Below are 24,301 nucleotides of genomic sequence, written 5' to 3' on the forward strand. Positions count from 1 at the left end.
CATCCAATCATCTTATTCTTGATCTATTTCTAGCTGTCCAGCTGGTTGGCTCAACTTGAAGACCCTGTCAGGTGAATTCTTTCCTGTGACATTCTAATCCCATGTCAATGATATTAGAGCTGTGACCTTTCAATGTAGAGAAGTAGCTGCTCAATCTAGAGAGACTCCTTGATCACCAAGCTATGCACTCTATCAAGTAACATTACTCCAGATATCCTTCATAAGAACCCCATTTCTGTTGCTTGTATTTGTGATCTTACTCTCTAAGAAATTAACCAACATCCATAACCAAAAATGAATGAGGATAGGTACAAAAACCAAACTGAAGATAGCAAGTTTGGCCTTTTTTTTTTTTTTTACCAACCTCACCTCTTCTGAAGACTGAATGCTGGAGCTGGTGTATTACTGTACCAGCATCTGCAATTCTAGTATCCAATTCAGCTTCATGCTTCCCATCACTTGTGAATAAAGCATTGAGGAACTTAAACTTCTCTTGTCTCAGCGATGTAAAGTGCACAGGAAATGTTTCAGTCTTTGCAAAATTAATTCTCAATTCTGCTTTGCAGCATTTGGCATGTGCATGCATGTATGTGTGTCCGTGTCCTTGTCTTGACATCATGTGATGCTAGTAAAAGAACATCATCACACAAGTGATGTTGTTCGTTTCTAGTCTTCCATGAAAAACATGTCTAGTTATAAAGGTTGGTGACAGGAAGGGCATCTGGTTATAGAAAATCTGTTTCATCTGACCTATGCAAGCATGGAAGAATAAACATCAAAATATGATGATGATGATCAAAATCATGATCCCTCTATGCCTTTTTCATTCAATTCCGGCCAGATTTGAATTTACCTTACATCCAACCAGTGATCAAACAACAAATACCAGGCATATCTTCACCTAGGGCACATAATTTATAGGTGCAGGTAAGGTTGTATGATAAGAAGCTTGCTTCCCAACCTTGTGGTCCCAGGTTCAGCCCCACTGCATGACACCTTGTGTCTCCTACTATATCCTCAGGCAGACCAAAGCCTTGTTAGTGGATCTGGTAGATAGAACTGAAAGAAGCCCATCATGTGTGTGAGTGTATGTGTGTGTGTTTGTATTTGTACCCCACCATTGCTTGACAACCAATGGTGGTGTGATTATGTCCCCATAACTTAGCAGTTTGGCAAAAGAGACCGACAGGATAAGTACCAGTACTTAGGCATGTTTAAATGGTTAAAGCAAACATGTGATTTTGGGTTTGGTCCTACAGCATGGCACTTTGGGCATGTGCCTTCTAAGGTCTGAGGTGGACCAATATCTTGTAAAATTGGTAGACAGAAACTGTACTGAAGCTCACCATATATTTGTGTGTGTGTGTGTGTTGTGTTCATGTCCATCTTCATGTTTGCTTGTGTCCTGTAACCTAGTAGTTCAACAAGTCGATATCAATATAGTAAGTTCCAGACTTGAAAATAAGTACTACTTGATATGATCAGGTAAACTATTAAAGTATAGTCACAGCCCAGTGACTGAAGTCAGCAGTGACGCATTAAAGGCAATCATGCCAGTAATCCAAAAAAGGCAGGTGTTACACATTGTGGTGTGGTTGGCGTTAGGAAGGGCATCCAGCCATACAAACCAAGTCAAGACAGGCTGGAGTATGGTGCAGCTCTCCAGCTTACCAGTTCCAGTCAAACCATCCAACCCATGCCAGCATGGAAAACGGACACTAAATGATGATGATGATGAACAAAAGAATCAATTCATAAATGGCTTTTAAAAAAAGACTCAATGCTAACAATATCAATTTCTGTGACATTTTATTTGCTTCTCATTTTCTTCTTTTTGATAATGAGTACTGTTTCTACATTATGTTTTGGAGAATATTTTAAACTATTTCATATTGATAAATTGTTCATCAGACCAACATTATTCTCTTTCCTAAATCAGAAATATGATAGAATTAAATTTATTTCAGCCATTACAGGAGTAAAAAAAGAAAAAAAGAAGGAAGAAAGAGAAATAGAAGGACTAAATACTGATGGAAGAGTTCCCAGGATTGAGTTAATGAAAAATCTGCAAGCAGGTTTAAAATTTGGGATGTTGTTTTATTTAATTATTTTAAATATTTTTTTCCCTGTTTTATTAATAGGATTATGAGGGATATATTTTTTTTCCTTTCAATTAATCATAGCTAATTGGGGAAAATATGTGACATGATTGTTATTTGTTCCAAGTTTTGATAGCATTTCATACCAATGTACAAATATGTCTCTATATTCTAGAAACCATAGCAATAGTAAATTCAGAAATAAAACAAAACAAAAAAATAACATAAAACAAATAAAAAAGAAAGCAAACAGAAAGAGTAATAAAAAAAACAAAATGGTAAAAAAATTCATACAAAAATATATTAAAAAAATAGAGAAGTTAGTTGGTGGAAAGGAAGCCATACAGGGAAATGGCTTTCAAAGTTCTGTGTTTCTGTAAGGCATTAGCATTACTATTAAATATTGATTTGTTACAGATTGTTATCTGCTTCTACCATATCTATGATAGAAGGTTAGTATTTTCTCCTACAATCATCAAATACTTTAATTCATGTGCTATACATTTTGTTTGAATAGTCAAGAGAAAATATCAACCAAATCATAAATAGCTGTTTTGCAGAATTGAATGAATATAAAGAAACAAATGTCCTTTGCTGAGGCAGAGTTTTAGTGAGACTACAATAGGAGAACAGGACGTTTTCTCTATAGGATGTATGTCAGGGCAGTAAATACTTGTTCAAGAAAGGTAAATTGTAACGGACAATGGGGGTATTGTTTCAGAATTCATTCTATGTTAAGAATGATAAAAAGGAATTTTTAAAATAATGATAATAATAATAATCTCCTTGTTAATCACAAGAGTTTTGAAAGGGCATTACAAGAACGAATTACAGAAATGGTGTGGATTAACACAGAATCGCAAATGGAAGCACCAAGCATGGAGAACAACAACAATAATAGGGATTTCTTATACAGGAATGAAGCCAGAAATGTGGTGGGAGGAAACAGTTGATTACATTGACTTTAGCATTTGGTTGGTGCTTAGTTTATCAGCCACAGAAGAATGGAAAGCAAAGTCATTGTCAATCTGTAGTAATAATGATAATAACTGCTAATAATTTAGGCACAATGCCAGCAGTTTTAAAGGGAAGGTCTAGTAAATTCCATTAACATCAGTACTTGATTAGTATTTTATTTTACCAGCCCTGGAAGTATGAAAGGCAAAGTCACTCTACAGTAATGGTAATGACAATTGTTTCTAATTTAGGCACAACTCCGGCAATTTTGAAGAGAGAGGACCAATCGATTCAAGTGACTATAGTACTTGACTGGTAGTTTAATTTATTGACTGCAGAAGGATGAAAGGAGAAGTTAACTTTGGAGGAGAAATGATAAAAGAAATATAGAGCACGGAAAAGATAGAAGAAACATTGGTTTCAAATTTTAGCACAAGGCCAGTAAGTTTGGGGAGAGAGAAAGTCGATTATATCAACCCCTGTGCTCAAGTGGTACTTATTTTATTGACCCAGAAAGGATAAAAGGCAATGTCAACCTAGGCGAATATGAACTCAAAACAAAGATGGATGAAATATCACTAACTATTTTGTCCAGTGTGCTAAACAATTCTGCCAGCTCACCACCTTAGTTAGAATAAATATGTTAGTTAGTTAGTTAGTTAATTTGGCTCAAGAGCAAATAGCAAGGCCATGTAAGGGGACATGGAGTTAAGTACAGGGTGGTGTTCATGTAAAGAGTTCAGGCCACTTGAGGTCAAGGGAGGCTTTGAACAAAGCGGTCGTCGGCATCTTCACCATCTCATCTAGGGGTGTTGTCTGACTCTTTAATGATTCAGTTAAACAATTGACCTATGTTTCTCACATAAGCACAAGATCTGATATTTTGTGAGGAACACCTATGATTTGAGTTTTGTTTAACCACAGATGAGTTGGGGCTAGCTACTATAGTAATAACTGCTTTTAGTAACCTGTAACTCTGACCCAATTGTTATTTTCCTTTTACTTGTTCAGTCCAGAGGAAGAGTCATTGTCAAGACTTTTGGAGGATCTCTAAACCAGTGAAACTGATGATATTAATTTTCTTCTTGAACCACAGCAAATCAAAACTTGCAAAAAAAAAAAAAATTAGTAGGGCCGAAAGGGTTCCAGAGAGTCAACATTCTTGGAAGGAAGACCTAGGTGTAGTGGCTGGAAAGTTGGGTACAACAAGGATGATGAGAAGGACAAGAAAGCTTGAATGAAGATGGTATGAGCTCAGCCAGCACCAACAAGCAGAGGCCATTATAATAGCAATAAAAATGGCAGAGAGAGAAGACAGCACACCCATAGGCCAGAGGGTGGATCATGCCTGAGTGACTTTATTTATACCAATCAGTCAGGCAAGCATTTCCAGATTACACTAGAATGTTAGAATGTGCAGCAGTACTGTCCCATATGTGGGAGCAATATTCCATTGTATGCTTCACCTAAGCTTTGTAGAGACTCGATAATTACTTCTTTTACTTGTTTCAGTCATTTGACTGTGGCCATGCTGGAGTACCACCCTTAGTTGAAGAAATCGACTCCAGGACTTATTCTTTGTAAGCCTAGTATTTATTCTATCAGTTTTTTTTGCCAAACCACTAAGTTATGGGAACAAATACAGACACACAAACACATTCTTACATACATACATGCATACATACATACATACGACAGGCTTCTTTTCAGTTTCAGCCTACGAAATCCACTCACAAGGCTTTGGTTGGCCCGTGGCTATAGTAGAAGACACTTGTTGAAGGTGCCATGCAGTGAACCTGGGACCATGTGGTTGGGAAACAAGCTTTTTACCACACAGCCACTCCTGTGCCTCTTGAAGATTGAAATAACTTCTATCTCTAAATAGGAGGGTCAGATATTTGGAAGTGACTCCTGCTATGTTAAGGATGTGCTTTCATCAAGAGAGATCCTTAGTGAGAGTGAATCCTAACATTTGTAGCAATTGTGAGGGCTCTAACTGTATGGTGTGAAGATTTTTTTTATTGTTCCTGAGTAGTGTTTGTGTTTCCTTGCTGCTGAAGAAGACAAAGTTTGACATATCCTCATTGGAGAATGCTTTCAAGGTCTTTTCCCATGGAATCCATACAAGTTTTATGTGTGATGCAAAGTTGCATGTGGATGATACATGATTGGGTAAGATGAGGGAAAGATGAAGAAAGGTATCTTCTGGGTAAGAGTAGGCATTGTTGGACATGATGGCAAGTAGGTCATTGATGTGTAGAAAAGAATGATCAGCAAAAACGAAACCCTGGGGCTGACTGAAGTTAATAGACTGAGGAACAGAAAGAGTTCTGACAACACAAGTTGTGATAGAGTGAAATGATAAAAAACTCCTAATCAAAAAAAAAAAAAAGGAAAAATGAACAGAGTTCACACATAGGCAATTTCAGTAGGAGATTTGCATGCTTGACATGGTTGAAAGCTTTAATGATATCAAATGACACTATGATTTCTTTTGTCAAATATCTTCAAAGCAAGAACCCATTGGTGTGTGACATAGAAGTGTCACCAGTGGGTGTAGTTTTATAGAATCTGTACTGGTCATTATTAAGGTGCTGAAGCACATCATTATATCATTGTTAATGTCTCTCTCTGTAACCAGAAGGTATTGGATGTGAGTGCAATAGGGTTATCGTTCGCAGAGTCAGAATGGTTGTCTTTCCTGAGAATGAGACACACTGTAGTGTTTCCAAAGATCAAAATAGATTGCTGAAGAAAGAGAGAGACTGAAATATTTCATGAATATAATAGGGTACAATGTTTGAAGATAATTGAAGGGATATTGTTGGGGTCAGTGACCTTTTTTGGTTTAAACCGATTGGAACTACTTTCTGACATGGCATGTGAATGCAAGGTAGTTGACCTGAAAGGGTGGAAGGGGAAAGATTTAGAAGAAATTTGTTAAGTGTTTGCAACGTGGAGTTGGATGTAAAGCAGGCAATGAAGCTGGAGGCTTTCTCTATGATGCTACTGCACACTAGGGTTGATAGAATGTGTATCAGAGAGCTCCCTCCTCTTAGAGTATGCTGCCATGGATTGGTCTGACACAAAATATTCCATTTCAACTAATGACAAATTGAGTCCTTAGACAAGTATCTTAGCTAGAAGGTTCTTATGCTAGATATGGCCCAAAATATTTCTGATATCAAAGGCAACAACATTGCAAGAAATCACTGGTGTAGGATGCAGTGAACAAATATTCGGTCAATCTACTCTTTAGAAATTGAACTGGTAGTTACTAAAACAAGGTCATAACATGCAGCCAGTTCTCTTCATAAATCTGAGGCTTTATGAAATCAGTCAAGCATTAATGTCACTGATTAGTCATGCTTTTGTGTGTAAATGTTTTTTTACAAAACATTCTACATTGTCTTTTTTTCAAGCACATGTGTATTAAATGTTTCTGAAAAGCAGATATTTCAAGTCAATAATGGAGGCAATTTATAATACCAATCATTTAACTTTCAAGAGAAATTTGTGTTTAAAAAAGATTATAAACTCACCTCAGTCCATTTCTTACTTCCAGGATCCTGTGTAAACAGCACACACACTAGAAAATAAATATTCACAGTAAGAATCTTATAACATAATTCTAAAACAAATTAACTATAAAATTGTCCAGTACATATTTATGTAATTAACTGAGCACCAGTTGATCATGACATAAATAATGTTATATGGAGTTAATTAAACAGTAGCACCTTGTTGATAAGTGATCAACTAGGTCAGTAATCAACAACAGAAAAACAAACTTTACAGCCCCAAGCTATTGCTGGCACTTTACAAAGTGTAGTTGCAGCCCACATGGGGTACTGCTGAATAAATATCCAAGGCCTACCCAGAAAAAGTTACCAAACTGATTGTCATAAAGTCACTCACAACCATACTCTGTAAGCCAGAGAATGGATTCTCTGGCTTACAGGTGAGCTGTCTGCTCTCTCTACCTTTTCCATTGCAGCTAAAATGGCCTTTACTTTTAAGTGCTTGTTAGACTCATCCCTCTTCTACACAAGTGTTTCCTCCTCTCATTACACTTGTGTTGAACCCCAGGCCCCAGGACTCATACTAATCACTACTCTGAGTCCTTCCAAGAACACTGAACCTGATGCCATTTCCATCCTGAGGTATTAGCCAAGTAACAACAGATTTCAACAGATCCTAGGGGAAATAATTCTGATAACATTTTGCATGCATGCATGTGTGTGTGTGTGTGTGAAGGCATGTGTGTGCTAGTTTAGGAATCTAATGAGATTATGTATGTGTTTCAATGAAACTCACACCAACTTCCAGCTTCTCAATTCTCTGACCAGAATACCCCAGAGCTATATCAAAACTTTCCTGAGACAAAAGTAAAGCTCTCTAAATTGCCTTGAATTTCTTATATTCTCAAATAACTTTTTCTTTCTTTATGAATTACTTTTCTTGTACACACTTTGCTATTTCGAGTTTGCATTCATTAAAATTTTTTTTAGTAATTTGTTTCACCTTCTCATTTACTAATCTATCACTTTCAATATTTTCTTTCAGCATTTCTTAAATATATATATATATATATATATATATATGGAGAGAGAGAGGGGGGGAGTGAGAGAGAGAGAGAGAGAAAGGGGGGGAGAGGGAGAGAGAGAAACACCTCTAATTTTCCAGCAATTTATTATCTGTACATAATTTCATTCAGATACAGCTTTGTCATAGTTCTCAGTCCAAACTTAAAATTGTTCAAAATAAGTGTTTTCAGTTTCTCTACTGTAAATCCATCATTTCAATATTTACTTTCAGTGTTTTTTAGATATATAACATATCAATGCTATTATTTTTGAAATGGAAAGGGGGTTACCAGACAAATCTTTCATCATTTCATATATATCATTGACAGTGGCTGTTTCTCATGTCTGAGAATATTAATTTCCTCCACACTAAGTGATCCCTCATGTTGATGGTATTATTAGTCAGTGAAAATGTCAATATTAGAGCAAAACAAACAATAACAAAGATGGCAAGGGCCAGTAGAAGGCATGGTTTTTGTTGTTGAATCCTGTGTTCCTTACATTGTTTCCATGAACTAAATTCACTCACAAGGCATTGGTTAACCAAGATTACAGTAGATGATTGTCCAAGGTTCTGCACTGTGGGACTGAACCTGAAACCATCTGGCTACAAAGTGAGTTTCTTAACCACACAACCATGCATGTGTGTGTGTATGTGCTTCTATGCTTCAACTGTTAATTTTCTTTTCTAGGACTACATTGTTGGTTGTGTAGTCCTCCTATTTGATGTTTAAGATGGTACAGAGCATTTGCAGAAAGAAATGCTTCAGTTTTTTTGATGTCCTGAAGATAAAATGTTCATGCTTTATAGTCATATATAATGATAAGACCAACAGTTTGATAAATCAGTTTATTTTTAGTGTCAGTAAAGTATTGCAAATCAGGCAGAAAATGATGAATTCAAGTGTTGTAGTGATTCCTTGAACAAAGCATTTAACTACTTTTGAGTGGATTTGTGAGACAAAAACTGAAAGAAGACTGTCATATATATATATATAAAATATGAATTAGAGATAAAACCACTATTAGGTTACTCAAACAGTGATAGACATAAACCAATACATAAATAACAAATAATATAAATATAATTAATATAATATATATAAAATTTAAAATTTGAATATTTTTTTTATCAAAAAGTATAAAAAGAATGATAAATATAATATAATTATAATATAATATATATACATACACACACACAGACACATATATATATTTATGGTTGTGAGTGTGTGTGTGGTTTTGTATGAGTGAGGTTCTATTTTCAAGTCTACACATGTTTTTCTCACTGATTGTAAACAAAGGTGCAGGTATGGCTGTGTGTTAAGAAGTTTACCTCCCAATCACACAGTCCCAGGATCAGTTCCACTTTGTGACAACTTGGGCAAATATCTTTTATGATACCCTCAGGCTAACCAAAGCCTTTTAAGTAGACAGAAACTGAAAGAAGCAAACACACGAACGTGTGTGTGTGTGTGTGTATGCATGTATGTGCATATGTGCGAGCATATCTTTGTATTTATGTTCATTTCCCACCATCACCTACCAATTAGTGCTGGTTTGTTGTTTATGTTGCAGTAATTTAACAATTCAGCATGAGAGATTAACAGAACAAGTTACAAGCTTAAAGATAAATACTGGGGTCATTTTGTTTGACTAAACCCATCAAGGCAGTGCTCCAGAATGGCTGCAATCTAATGACTGAAACTGTCCTTTGCATGCTGTCCGTCACAAAAAATGTCCAGACTTCTTCATACATCTTGAAATGTTGCATGAACTTTGCAAACAAAAGGATCATTTATACTTCACATAGTTGTCATTTGTTTCCATTTTTTTTTTATTGCCTAAAGCATGCCTAAGTTGTTTGTTGTTTGATAGACAGAGATAACTATCTCATCTGGGAACATGTGGGGGTTGGCAACAAGAAGGACACCTGGCCATAGCAAACACTCCTCCAACATGCCTTCATTTGATATCCATGCAATCATAGAAAAATATGCATAAAATGATGATGATGATGATGATGTTGACAATGATGTTGATGATGATTATTTATGGTTCTGTGACAAGGCATAGTCTTCAGAAATAATTCACTGGTGTGGTTGTGTGGTAAGATGTTTGCTTTCCAACCACATGGTTCTGGGTTCAGTCCCACTGCATGGTACTTTGGGTAAGTGTCTTCTATTATAGCTGATCAAAGCCTTGTGAGTGGATTTGGTAGACTCAAACTCTAAGAAATCTGTTGTGTATATATGTATGTGTGTGTGTATCTCTCTCTCTCTCTCTCCATATATTATATATATTATATATATATGTGTGTGTGTATATGTTTGACTGTCTATCTATATATATATATATATATATCATCAACATTAACATCTGCTTTTCATGCTGGCATGGCTTGGACGGTTTGATTGAAGACTTGTAAGTTAGGGTGGGGTTGCTGCACCAGGTTCCAATCTGATTTGACAAGGTTTCTATGGCTGGATGCCTTTGCTAATGCCAACCACTTCGAGAGTGTAGTGGGTGATTCTAAGTGCCGCCGGCATTGATCAGACACTGGTATCAGCCACAACTATGGCCTCACTTGGCTTGACAGGTCAACACAAGCAAAGTATGTCACCAAGAGTCTTGGTCACCTGTCACTACCTCCATGAGACCCAACACTCAAATGGTGCTTTTTATGTGCCACCGGCATGAGTGCCAGTCAGGCGGCACTAGCATATATCTATGTGTATATGCTATGTTTGTGTTTGACTCCCAGTCCCCATCACCACCACAGCTTGACAACCAGTGTTGGTTTGTTTACTTCCCTGTAACTTAGCAGTTTGACAAAAGATACCAATAGAAAAAGTACCAGGCTTTTTAAAAAATGCACTGGGGTTGTTTTGCTCAACAAAAATGCTTTAAGGCAGTGCCCCAGCATGGCTACAGTCTAATGATTGAAACAAGCAAAAGAACAGATAAAAAAAATAAAAGAATAAAGTTTATCAGAAACCCTAGTTTGCCACTAATGAAAATAATTCATTTTTGTCTTACATTTTATATAGTAGAACAGAAATATGTAAATGCAATCTGTTATTCAATACATCATAAAAAATGAACACATTCAATAATATTTTTTCTATAACACAGTTTCCTTCCTTTTTAGAACTCCTAAACTATACATAATCAATCTCTTCAGCATCAATAGCTAACCTGAAAACTATTAAAGAAAATAGTATTACAACTCATTGGCTTTATTAATGTTTCTGTTCAAAGTCATTCACTATAAAATTTACCCTATCCCACCAAAACAATGGGTTCTAGATAATGAAATACATACACAATTTAATCATAAGCATCACTATTGAAACTGACATATTGAAGTTCCTTTTTAATAATGGTCAGATTAAAAGTACTATTGATAGTCCATATCCAATATGAAAAAAAAAATTATGTGGTTACTAAACCAGCAAGAATTAGCAGCAAAATCTTTATCATATCATAATTTATCTTAAAAATAATGGAAGAACACATTTGATAATGTAATCCTAGATAATAAAAAAAATAATAAATGCACCCTTTTAAAGCCTAGCCAGGCTCATGGGCCCGGTTTCCCAGTTTCAATGGCATATGTGTTTCACAACTGGATGGGATGCCAGTCCATTGCAGCGTTACTCATTTTTGCCAGCTGAGTGGACTGGAGTAGCATGAAATGAAGTGTTTTGCTCAAGAACACATGTCGCCCGGTCCAGGAATCGAAACCACAATCTTACGATCATGATGCTGACACCCTAACCACTAAACCATGCACCTCCACGTAGTCCTAGACACAGTGGTAAGAATAGTAAAATGGGATGGTTACACTGGAAATATCTTTGATCACAAGCTACCAGGATCCATCTAACATGGCACTAAGCAACAAATGCTTTTAATGTTAATTTTGAAATATTGCAGGTTAGAATGGTGTTTCTTATGAAGGATGCTAAGACAGTTGAAAACGAGACAGACATATTGCCATTTTGATAAAATTCAGATGGTTGAAGAACTTTTAAATTTGTCCAGTATTATGGTGATATTATATGGACGAAAACCATTATTTACAGAGGTGTATTTGTTAGGCAAATGACTTGTTTTGAGATTATATGTTGAAACTAAAACAATTGCAGTGTGGAAGACACATATACTAGCCATTCAAGAACACACAAAGATTGTTAACTTCACTTAAACAATTATTATTTTGGGTCAAAACTTTTGTTGCTCCAACAGCCACCTTGTCACTAACATGATCCCGCTGCTCCACTTCATCTAGTTTGTGGTGAGAATATTGGTTTATATGCATAGGTTCTGGAAGGAGGTGAGCTAGCAGAATTGTTAGCACACTGGGCAAAATGCTTAGCAGCATTTTGTTTTTCTTAACATTCTGAGTTCAAATTCCACTGAGGTCGACTTTGCCTTTCATAGTATGGGGTTGATAAAATAAGTACCAGTTGAGCACTGGGGTCGATGTAATAAACTTACCCCAACCCCCAAACTTGCTGGCCTTCTGTCAAAATTTGAAACCAATATATGTGTTCTGGGGGGTGGGGTCTATATAGATCAGTCATTCTTGTTGGATGCTCATAGGTGGTCAGTTAACTTCAATATTTGGTTGTATTATCTCTTCTTTCTTTCCTTCTTTCTTCCTTTGGCAGTTAACTAACAACATATAGGAACAGTACAATAACACTAATACAGATTCACTGTATATCCCATAAAATCCTGAGAAATAAATCTTAAGTCTTAAATCTGTCACAGGCATAAAAGATTCATTAAGCTGGAGTTTATCTCAGTTCCTATGGTATTTATGTGACTAAGAATAAAATATTCCTTACTGAATGGGATATCAATCTGTTATAGAATTAATCCCCAAGTATCACTGGTACTCATTTTTGGCTGAGTGAGCAACAAGAAATGAAGTATTTTGCTCAAGAGCTCAAAACTCTATTTGGCTTGGGTATCAAAAACATAACTTTATGATCACAAATTCAACTTTCTAACTACTCTAGGCTCAGAAGAGTTGAGTTGTCATACAACACTCATAAACCCCAAGGAATCAAGGCTATATTAACCCAAAAGAGTCCATCTTGCTCACCTCTACCACAAGTCAAGCATATTAAAACAACATTAGATTATCAACAAACCGAGAGTAAAAAGTCATGAACAATGAATTCCATTAACTGTATTTATTAGCAATAAAGGCAGTAATAATACTGAGAGGTACTATTTATCCCCAGTTAAATATGGATGTACTGTTAGAACAAACTATACTGTGATAGATAACATGAGAGAAACTCTCATATTGGCTTTTGGTGCAAAATGCACTCTTGTTTATATTGCTAGCAGAGAGATAAATCCCTGCTACCTCCAGTGCTGAGACAACCAGATCATGTGATTTATACATTCCTTAGCCTTATCAGTGAAGGATATTTGACTGCTAGAGAGCAGCAACTCACCTCCCTGCCAGCGATATATAGAAAATCAATGCTTGGTGTTGTGATTAGCCAGTGAGCTTCTTAAAAAATATACAGTGACTATGAATTTACACAACTAAGCACTCAATAATGTAATGTGCATGATACCAGATGTAACTGAAATTTTCTATGTACAAACTTGTTAGCCTAATGTGTTCCAATTTACTGTCACAGATATCCTCTAACAGTACAGACTAGAATAGCAAATAAGTAATGTACACTCATTTTGCATCTTTACATTCAGCCTAAAAACTGAGTGCTTCCAATATTCATTATAATTTCAATATTTCTGCTAACTGTTAATTTTTATCTCTTTAAATTTAACAGTTATCTATTGCTTCTAATTATACTAAAGCAGAACCTTTAGAAGTTATGTCCTCAAACTTTGATATTTACAGGATTGATAACAGACCAATCTTCAGCTCCTTTAAAATTTTCCATTCCAGTTGGAACGTTTCTATATTTTACACAGTTATCTCTTCTACAGAATATGTCATAAAAGGTTTCATTGGCAAGAATCGATGAGAAAATTCTGTGAAACTTTAGGTTTTATACAGAAAATAATTTTCATTTAGAATTTTAATGAAAGGAATTAAGAGAAAAATGCAAAACTTTTAGCAAGCTAATATTTTTCTATTATATTCTTTAAAACTTAATGGGTTTTCCAAGCTTTTAATAAACTTAAAGAAAGCAATAATGTGTGATTAATAGTGCAACTCAACATGAAATCAGTTTTGTATAAATAACTGGAAAAATTATAGTGACCTTATGATGTCAGAAATTTCATTAATCTGATGAATAATAAAATCTAAGAATACAAAAGCTTCTATAGAATGCAAGAAGAATAAAGGAAGAAGAAACTGAAGATTGTATTTAGAAGCAACAAGCAGACATAGACAACAGATAAGAGTTGAGGAAAATGAAAGTGAAAACGAAAGTAAAAATGAAAGAAGTAAAATGAAGATTATACACTGCAAAAGAAAGGAACTCTGTTTATAATGATGAAGACAATGTAACACTTGGGGCAATGAATAATAGCATATATGAAGGTGGTTGCTAAAATAAGAGACTAATGATATGGAATGTCTACCATAGTACATCTAATTCATAGTCTAAGTCTTTCAGAATAGAGTAACGTTGGTATACATGGCAGTTTACGGAAATGGAAGCTGGGAAATCAATTGAACTGACACTGTTGCTTTCATGATGCTAAACTGTGTTTATCAATGGATAAAGACAGTGATCTGCAGCATCTCAGCTGTAAATATTGGACCAGCACAAAAACAAGACAGAGGATGTTTAAGATCTAAAAAAGAAGATAATTTTAAGATCAATTTTTGTCAATTTATTTTTATATTGTATCAATGGTCTCCAACCATTACACATGGTGAACAGTGAACTAAAAAAAAAACTAGTACTACTGCTGCTGCTGTTGCTGGCACCACCAAAACCACTAACACAACCACCTATCAATGGAACAGCCTGTTTGTAAATATGAACGTGTAAGTGGCTGAGCACTCCACAGACACATGTACCCTTAAAGTAGTTCTTGGAGAGATTCAGCATGACAGTGCATGTGACAAGGCTGACCTTTTGAAATACAGGTACAACTCATTTTTGCCAGCTGAGTGGACTAGAGCAATGTGAAATAAAGTGTCTTGCTCAAGGACACAATGCGAGTCCTGGAATTGAACTTACAACCTTATAATTGTGAGCTGCATACTCCAATCACTAAGCCACAGGCCTTCACTTGCTGCTGTTAGAGCTGTTACAACAGCAGCAGCCACAGCCACTGCTGCCGCCACCACCTCCGCTGCCACCACCACCACCTTCTCCATTCAAATAAACTGAGATGTTAAATTTTACATTATTACAACTAACCAATATATTGAGGTTAATAAGTGTATTAACCCTGGTGTGAGTACATTTAAATACACCTGCCAAGGTTCTAACATGTTTGCCCACCTAATATACAGCGAGTACCCTATCCCTAATGGACATTCCGAAATGTATGTAACAAATGAACTGGATTACATTTTCATGTTATAGATTAATGAAATAAAATTAAAAACTAAAATAAAAGCCTTTTAAACACTAACAGAAATTTGTAACCATTTCCATTGGGAAATAAAACTTTTTGTAGAAGGTTAAATAATGGTAAATTCTAGCTAATTCTGCTGTTTACAGAATTATTCCTACAGGCGTGTCAGAGGTAATAATTCATAACATTTGTAAAGATGTACTATTTTAATTGAATTTCTGTTGTTTCACTTCTTTTCAAATTTGCTGTCCTCATTAATTTGATTTTTGTACCATCTACTTGGCCATTATGTGTCGTTAATGTATTTATAAATGTTGTGTACACATACATGTACGTAAGTATTTATACAAGTATGTATTTAAGTGTGTGTGCATATATACGTGTGTGTATGTGTGTTTGTATATGTATGTGTGTGTATATATATATATATATATATATATATATATGTGTGTGTGTATACGTAAGTCAATGTGGCCTATATGTGTGTAAACATGATTGTAGGTGAGAATAAATACATGTGACAATTTGATTACTTATCGGAGTTTGTATCTTTCTCTTCATTGATCTGTAGGTGTTGCCCAGTTTCTGCACAAATTTATGTAAATTTCATTATAACCATGTCTATAGCAATAGCATTTTCTGCTCTGAAGTGTACACATGGGTGTCTGTCTAATTTTGTATATGTAACCTTTATCATTGATGTTGGTGTTTATATATGTTTGCTGAGATTGACATTCAATATTTTGCCTCTTTTGACCTATGAGAAATGTTTATGAGAGGAACCAGATTTCAAAGATTGAAATGTAGAAATTGCCATAGTTGTAAAGACATTAATTATAATGAATTTATGTTTTTCGATATCTAAATTTCATTGGTTAATAAAGATCAAGCTTTCAGGAAGAGGTTTAGAAAGAAAATTGTACTAAAGTACTGAATACAGCTTAACCTAATAGCAGTTAACCCTTTTGTTGCTGTATTTATTTTGAGAAGCTCTGTGTTTCTTTCAATTACTTTAAATATAACAAAGAATTTATTAAAATAACTTAGTTATCATTAAGCTAGTGTTAGGAACATAAATTGTGACTAAGATTTGGTGGAGAATTTTAATTCGAAACTTATGAAAACAAGACATTTGTACTCAGAGCCAGAGCCGGTTTCAGCTGGGTTGGTAACAAATGGGTTAAACTGGCCATATGTTGCTCAAATGTTCTATCTGCATAATATTTGAACCAACCAGATTTGGCCTCTTACATCTACCCTACAATGTATTTCGAAAAATAAACATTCACATTATTGAAATCTCATAGCTATGAGATAATCCATGATTAATTAAAAGCAATGTGATGTGAATAAATAAACATTACATTTGAAAGAGTAATCTAAATGCTAACGGATTAAGAGACTGAGGATGAAGTTAGATGGGGATTCAACTGGATCAAGGCACAAGGATTCGAGTATGTCATTTTATCCCTGATTCTGGTTGCTGAGGTAAAACAGTTAATCTGGACTGTGGCCATGCTGGGGCGCTTCCTTGTAGGATTTAATCAAACAAATTGACATCAGTGCATTTTTTAAAGTTTGGCACTTATTCTATCAGTCTCTTTTACCAAACTGCTAAGTTACAGACATAGACAAAACAACACCAGTTGTTATATGGTGGTGGGAGATAAATACACACATAAATATGTATATACAAACACACACACAACAAGTTTCTGCATAGTTTCCAACTACTGAATTCAGTCACGGCAGTGATCAACCAGGGCCACAGTAAAAGATACTTGCCTAAGGTGATGCACAATGGAACTGAACCTGAAATCATGTGATTGCAAAGCAAGCTTCTTAACCATACAGCCATGTATATGCCTGTCAGTTTTTGTTTTACATAAATCATTCTTTAGATCAATTGATGAGGGTAACGAACTTCTGATAAGTATTGTTTTAGAATGAAGCCAACCTCTAAATGGTTGTTTAATTTGCTAAAAATAACACCCAAATCTTTCTCAACCTAAACGCTAGTCTTAAAATAGAAAGAACACATTGGATAATGTGGTACTGTAAAAAAAAAAGTAAAAAAGTGAAACAAAACAAAACAAAATAAGATAGCCATTGTATGAATATATTTGACCATGTCTGCTCTATCAGGGCTGACCTGTATGTAGTTAAACAACAATAATTACTACTTAGAAATAAAATGCTTTACATAGATTGCCTTCTGTTGGTTCTGTTGTAGTAAGTAAATTCGAGCGTAAATTTATTGCCACATTATATTATGGCATTTAAATTAAGCAACTTCACCATCTGCTAACATAATATAGCACTGGAACATTGCCATTTTGTTACTGAATATTAACTGGAAACAGTCATTAAATAACTCACCATGTTCAAATTTGCCCAATATTGCTTTAACCTTTATTTATTGTCTTAATTACTGTAAAGGAAGAGGCTTGCAATAAATTAATAAATAAATAAAATAAAAATAAAGGAAAAACATAAAAAAAATATATGAAAAGCAGACAGTCTCCGGCCACTTCTGATTGAAATACATATATCTTAACTGAGAACATAATTACAAATTAATGGTCACATATTAGATATATATGTTACATATATGTTGCTAATTGATGCTGCACTCTCATCATAATACTGGAGAAAAAAATTATGTATGCAACATCAGCATCACCATTTTATGTCCACTTTACTAGAGAGGTTGTAATGTCCCCTGCAAAATTAGTGTCGTCACAATTCTGCATTGTTTTCATTCATTGGAGAGAGAGGGGGGGAGAGAGAGAGAGAGCAATGACAGAAGAAGAAGAATGAAACAAAGACAATGAAAGAAGAGAAAGTATGATGAGAGAAACAAAGTAATGGACTTGTGGGAGTGGTAGAGGAGTGAGTAATAGCAGAGAAACACTGATGGCAGGTACTGTGCTGTTAATGGTAAGTGGGCTGAATAGAAACATAACAAAAGTAGTGTGATGAGAGAGAATATAGTGAAAAAGAGAGGAAGAGTGATGGACAAAGAATTAGTAGAAGTGAAAGAGTGTGTTGGGAGAGAGATTGATATATATCAGCAATAAGTGTCAGGCTACAGAGCAACATGAGAGGGGGACTGATGGATAGCAATAGACAGATGATGGTAAGAGAAAGAGAATGTTGGATAATGACAGGGATAAGTAATGATAAGAGAGTGACAGTGTCAATAAGAGTGAATTGAGGGAGAGGGAGAGAAATGAACAGCAGTACAGAAGGGTGATGGTAGAGTCATTAAAACATGCCCACTTCAGGGTAGCATACTGGTTAACCTTACTTAGTGTGTTGGTAAATGTGATAATATATAATTTAACATCTCATTTTACCTAAGTGGAGGTGGTGATGCAAGCATTAGTAATGGTGGCAGTATCAGGAGGAATAGTAGTAGTAATAGAAAAGACAGACCTGGTGTTATCCCTCATTACAGAGGCATCATGATGGGAGAGAGGTAGAGTGATAAGGGAATTTGTAGAGGGGGATTGAATATGGACTGGTCCAATGCTATCGTTCAATACATAGACACCATACTGCCTATGTGCCGTGCCTGTGTAATATGATTAGAAGAAAGGATGGATGATAAGGAAATAAGAAGATGGGAGAAGTAGTTGGAAACTGAACAAGAAGACAATAATGAGTGAGAGACACAAATACAAATATATTATACTCTCAGTTTCTATCATTGCTCCCATTTTAATGTTTGTATTTCCATACTTATACAAATAGTCAGGTCTTCTCCAGCACCATGCATTTCCATTCTTTATGATCCTTTATCATATTCTTCATAAGGTTCTTGAAATCAACCTTCATCCCTTTATCCCACGTCTTCCTAGGTATCTCTTTTCCATAGCTTCTGTACACTTTGAGAGCTTCCTTGACTTTTCATTATATGACTAACATCTTACGGTGTTGAACACTCATTCTTATTGTTCAATGACTATCATCATCATCATTTAGCATCTGCTTTCCATGCTGGCATTGGTTAGACAGTTTGAATGGAACTGGTAAACCAGAGAGCTGTACTAGGTGCCAATCTAATTTTGGCTTGGTTTCTATGGTTGGATAACCTTCCTAATGCCAACCACTCCTAGGATGCAGTAGGTACTTTTAATGTGTCACCAGCACAGGTGCTTTTACCTGTCACCGACACCGGCTACAACTATGATTTCACCTGACAAGTCTTCTCAAGCACAGTTATCGTCTCGGTCACTTGTCATCACCTCCATAAGACCCAACTTTTGAAGATCATGCTTCACCACATCATCCCATGTCTTCCTGGGTCTACCTCTTCTACAGGTTCTCTCCACAGAGATCAACACTTCTTTATGCAGCTGTCCTCATATATATATATATTCTCTTCCGGTCATTTCAAAATGTAACATATGGGAATCGTTGGTGATTTTTTTTCCTCCATCTTCCTTTTCTATTGGACTTTCCTCTTTCTGAAGAAGAGCTTTGCTTGAAATGTAAAACCACCTTTCTTTCCTTCCCTGAGCGTCTGGTAATACTTTACATGTATCACGTCCTAGTTGTTTTTTTGTGTTTGTTCTTCGTTTTTTTTTGTTTTTTTGGGGGGGGGATTACTATATCTATCTATATCTATCTATCTATCCATCTATATATATATACATACATAAAATAAAATGGGCTTTTTTTCCATTTCCATCTACCAAATCCATTCACAAGGCTTTCGTCAGCCAGAGGCTAGAGTCGAAGAAAATTGCCCAAGATAACCAAGCAGTGGGGTTGAACCCAGAACAGTGTAGTTGAGAAGCAAACTTCTTACCATACAGCCACACCTTTACACTTAGATATTTTATAGGAAACACATACCAGTATGAGGTACACGTTTCTTTTTTTTTTTTTGTTTTCCATGTACCTGTGTTTGATACACAGTTTTATCACAAACATGATGAAGGAAACTAAGGAAGAAGATGAAAGAAGAAGATAAAAGATTGCAATGATCAATGGTGTGATATCATTGACTTGGCTCACAGCAGTTGTAACTGTGAGAAAGATCTGTTAGAAGTGGGTGGAGGAAGCTTGGTAGGTGATGGGGTGTGATTCAGGAGCATTTAGAGAAATACTGAGCTTAATGCCACAGCTACTCAAACTAAAAAGTGCTGCACACTCCAGTTAAACAGATTAATTGGTAGTAAGTATGAAAAATAATGACAATTTAATATGAATTAAAAACACTTGACTTTTACTGTTTCTCTTTTAAATATTCATTTATTTCGTTTTTAAAAAAATTTGATTTTGGTTATCACTATTATTATTATTACTATTATTATTGTTGTTGTTGATGAAATAATATAGTTATATTTCATAATCAAATACAATCAATATTTTGATACACGTCAGCTGGCTTGGCAAAGAAGAAGAAACAGTACTAAGACAAAAAACAAAAAACAAAAAAAAATGGTTTAAATGAATAAACATACATATATACAGACAACAACAATGACAACAACAGCAACAAGAACAATAATTTTGTGTTGGGTGAGTGAAGAGTGGGGAAAGAACAGCTGAATAATTTTCCTAAAGTCTGGATTATGATCCAGAATGACAGCCAGTTTCTACTTGAAACTACTACTACTACTACAACCACTCCCACGACCACCATCACTACGACGATGACGACAGCAACGACGACGACGACGACGACTACTACTACTACTACTACTACTACTACTACTACTACTACTGTCACCACCACTATCACCACTATGGGATTGTTCCTGTAGTAGTAGTAGTAGTAGTAGTAAAACATTTATGTAAAAATAGTAATTTACATAATCAATGCATTTGAAAAGTAGGTGTGTAGGAGAATGTTATGAGTCTTTTACAACGACTATGGGACAAATGAATGGGTGTTACAAGTAGGTGAAAAATGACAACTCCTGAGCTTTGTGAAAAAACCAAAAGCTCGTCTATCATGGCTATATCCAAAGAAGCAGAGGTCCAGGAAAACATTATTATGGAAGGAGGAGCAGAGGGTAGTAGATCAATCAAGGAGAAGGTAAGGAACGCAATGGATGGACAACATCACGACCTGCTTGGACAGGAGTGGCAAAACAGCTGAAGAACTCGCAAATAATTGAAAAGACTTTTGTTATAATGTCATCAATGAACTGCATGTGTATGATATATGACAAAGACAAAATATAGTATGTACAATAAAGAATGCAGACATGCAATGTGTTGTTGTATTTATTATTAATAAGGAGAGGAGATCTATTCTGTTTCCATACAGCAGTTTATATGGTTAAAAGTCCCGCCCTTTAATCAGATGATTGCTAAATATAGGTGCAGGAGTGGCTATGTGGTAAGTAGCTTGCTTACCAACCACATAGTTCCGGGTTCATTCCCACTGTGTGGCACCTTGGGCAAGTGTCTTCTACTATAGCCTCAGGCCGACCAAAGCCTTGTGAATGGATTTGGTAGACGGAAACTGAAAGAAGCCTGCCGTATATATATATATGTATGTGTGTGTATATGTTTGTGTGTCTGTGTTTGTCTCCCCAACATCGCTTGACAACCGATGCTGGTGTGTTTACATTCCCATAACTTAGTGGTTCGGCAAAAGAGACCAATAGAATAAGTACTAGGCTTACAAAGAATAAGTCCTGGGGTCAATTTGCTTGACTAAAGGCAGTGTTCCAGCATGGCTGCAGTCAAATGACTGAAACAAGTAAAAGAGTAAATATGGCTGAGCTTGTAGATATGTCCAATGTCAAAGGATTATCATCTGATGGTGTTAAAGTAGGCCATTGGCTAAGGACAAGATGCTGTTGGTGATGAAGATGTTAAATTACAATATACAGTTAATTATGGAGGCAATGTGATGATGAAGGTAACAGTAGCGACAAAGAAAACTCATACTTACTAGGGTCTGACTTGGAAAATACATCAGCATCAATCAGTTTTCTGAAATAGAGAAATAATAATGATAATGGTAATAGTAATAATGATGATGATGATAATTCGGAATTAGAGAAATAATAATAATAATAATAATAATAATTGAAAATGATCCCATCTCACTTCTCTCTCACTCCTCTGGAACTTCACCATTCAAACTGACAGAAAGATAGATACAAATAGGCCAGACATCATATTAAAAGACTTCAGACAAAAATCATGCCTCCTCATTGATATGACTGTCCCAATTGATATAAACATATCTGTCAAGACCTACCAAAAACTGAGCAAGTATAAAGATCTTGAAATAGAAATTAGTAAAATGTGGAACCTGAAGACTAAAACAGTACCTGTTGTTATAAGTGACCTAGAAATGATAGTAAAAAGGGCTGATTGTTACCTAGCTCAGATACCAGGAAATCCAAAAAGGCAGAAATTCAAAACATAGTGCCCATGGGAACTGCCCATATCCTACATAAAATACTGTCTCTGTAATCCTAAATTTTAAAACAAGCCTATGAATTTTTTGTTTTCTTAAACATTCTCCAGAATGCTTTGTGCAAAACCAAATATATGGCACCCTAGTCATAACACAAACTTGAACTTGTAACTTGTTGTCTCTTGAGGTCTCTGGATGAGACTTGAAGTCAGCTTGTACAAATACAAAGCAAAAGTCAAACATAATAATAATAATAATAATAATAACAATCCTTTCTACTATAAGCACAAGGCCTGAAATTTGGGGAGAGGGAGCTAGTCAATTACAATGACCCCAGTACTCAACTGGTGCTTATTATATCAACCCCAAAGGGATGAAAGGCAAAATGGACCTCAGTGGAATTTAAACTCAGAATATAAACATGAAAGAAAAGCTGCTAAGCATTTCACCCAGCATGCTAACAATTCTGCCTTAAGAAGAACAACAACAATTGTTTCAAATTTTAGCACAAAGCCAGCAGTTTTGGAGAGAGTGAGTCAGTCAATTGACCCTGGTACTTGAGTGGCATTTTATTTTATCAACCCCAAAAGGATGAAAGGCAAAGTCGAACTCAGTAGAACCTGAACTCAAAATGTAACCAACCAAAAGAAATGCACTGGTTTCTGACTGAAGCACAAAGCCAACAGTTTTGAGAAGATGAAGTTAGTTGACACCAATGACCCCATTATTTTACTGGTACTTTATTCATCGATCCTGAAAGGACGAATGACAAAGTTAGCCTCAGCAAGATTTGAACTGGCAACATCAAAAGCTGGAAAAAATACTGCAAAGCAAATTTTACAAAGTTCTAAGAATTCTACTATTTTGTTGCTTTAAGAATTGTAATAATTCTAATAAAAACACAAGGCTGAAAATTTTGTGGAAAAGAGGTGAGTTGATTACATCAAACCCAGAGGAATTGAACTCAAATAAAGCTGGAAGAAATGCTGTTAAGCATTCTGCTCAGCATATAAATGATTCTGTCAGCTTGTCACCTTTTTAATAATAACAATAATAATCCTGTCTACTATAGGCACAAGGCATGAAATTTTGGGTAGAGAGCTACTTGATTACATTCACCTCAGAACTCAGTTGGTACTTATTTTATTGACCCCAAAAGGATGAAAGGTAAGGTTCACCCCAGTGGAATTTGAACACAGAATACAAAACCAGACAAAATGCCTCCAAGCATTTTGTCCAGCATGCTAATGATTCTGGTAGCTCACCACCTTTTTAACAACAACAACAGCAATAATAATAATAATAATAATAATAATAATAATAAGGCCTGAAATTTGAGGGGAGCGGGATAGTCAATCACATTGCCCCCAGTACTTGACTGGTACTTAATTTATCGACCCCTGAAAGGATGAAAGGCAAAGCCGACCTTGGTGGAATTTGAACTCAGAATGTAGCGACGGGCGAAATATTGCTAAGCACTTCATTCACAATGCTAACAATTCTGCCAGCTTGCTACCTTTTTAATAATAGTAATAATAAAGGTTTCAAATTTTGCTACAAGGGTAGCCATTTTTGGAGGAGGGGATAAGTCGATTACATTGACCCCAGTGTTTCACTGGTACTTAATTTATCAACCCCGAAAGGATGAAAGGCAAAGTTGACCTTGGTGGAGTTTGAATTTAGAACGTAATGATGGATGAAATACTGCTAAGCATTTTGCCTGGCATGCT

General features: G+C 35.6%; 1 protein-coding gene across 4 annotated transcripts in view; it reads right to left on the reverse strand.

Annotated features, from left to right (window-relative positions):
- LOC115213094 (copine-8) overlaps positions 1-24,301 on the reverse strand; it is a 266,723-nt gene that overhangs the window by 183,619 nt on the left and 58,803 nt on the right. For all 4 annotated transcript variants that reach the window (XM_029782016.2, XM_029782015.2, XM_029782017.2 and 1 more), the window contains exons 2-3: positions 22,098-22,138; positions 6,599-6,645 (exon numbers count right to left, since the gene is read on the reverse strand). In XM_029782016.2, coding sequence (XP_029637876.1) covers positions 6,599-6,645; positions 22,098-22,138 — 88 coding nt within the window. The remainder of the gene's footprint in view (positions 1-6,598; positions 6,646-22,097; positions 22,139-24,301) is intronic.

This window comes from Octopus sinensis, linkage group LG6 (assembly GCF_006345805.1).
Source record: "Octopus sinensis linkage group LG6, ASM634580v1, whole genome shotgun sequence".
In the NCBI taxonomy this organism is placed as follows: domain Eukaryota; kingdom Metazoa; phylum Mollusca; class Cephalopoda; order Octopoda; family Octopodidae; genus Octopus; species Octopus sinensis.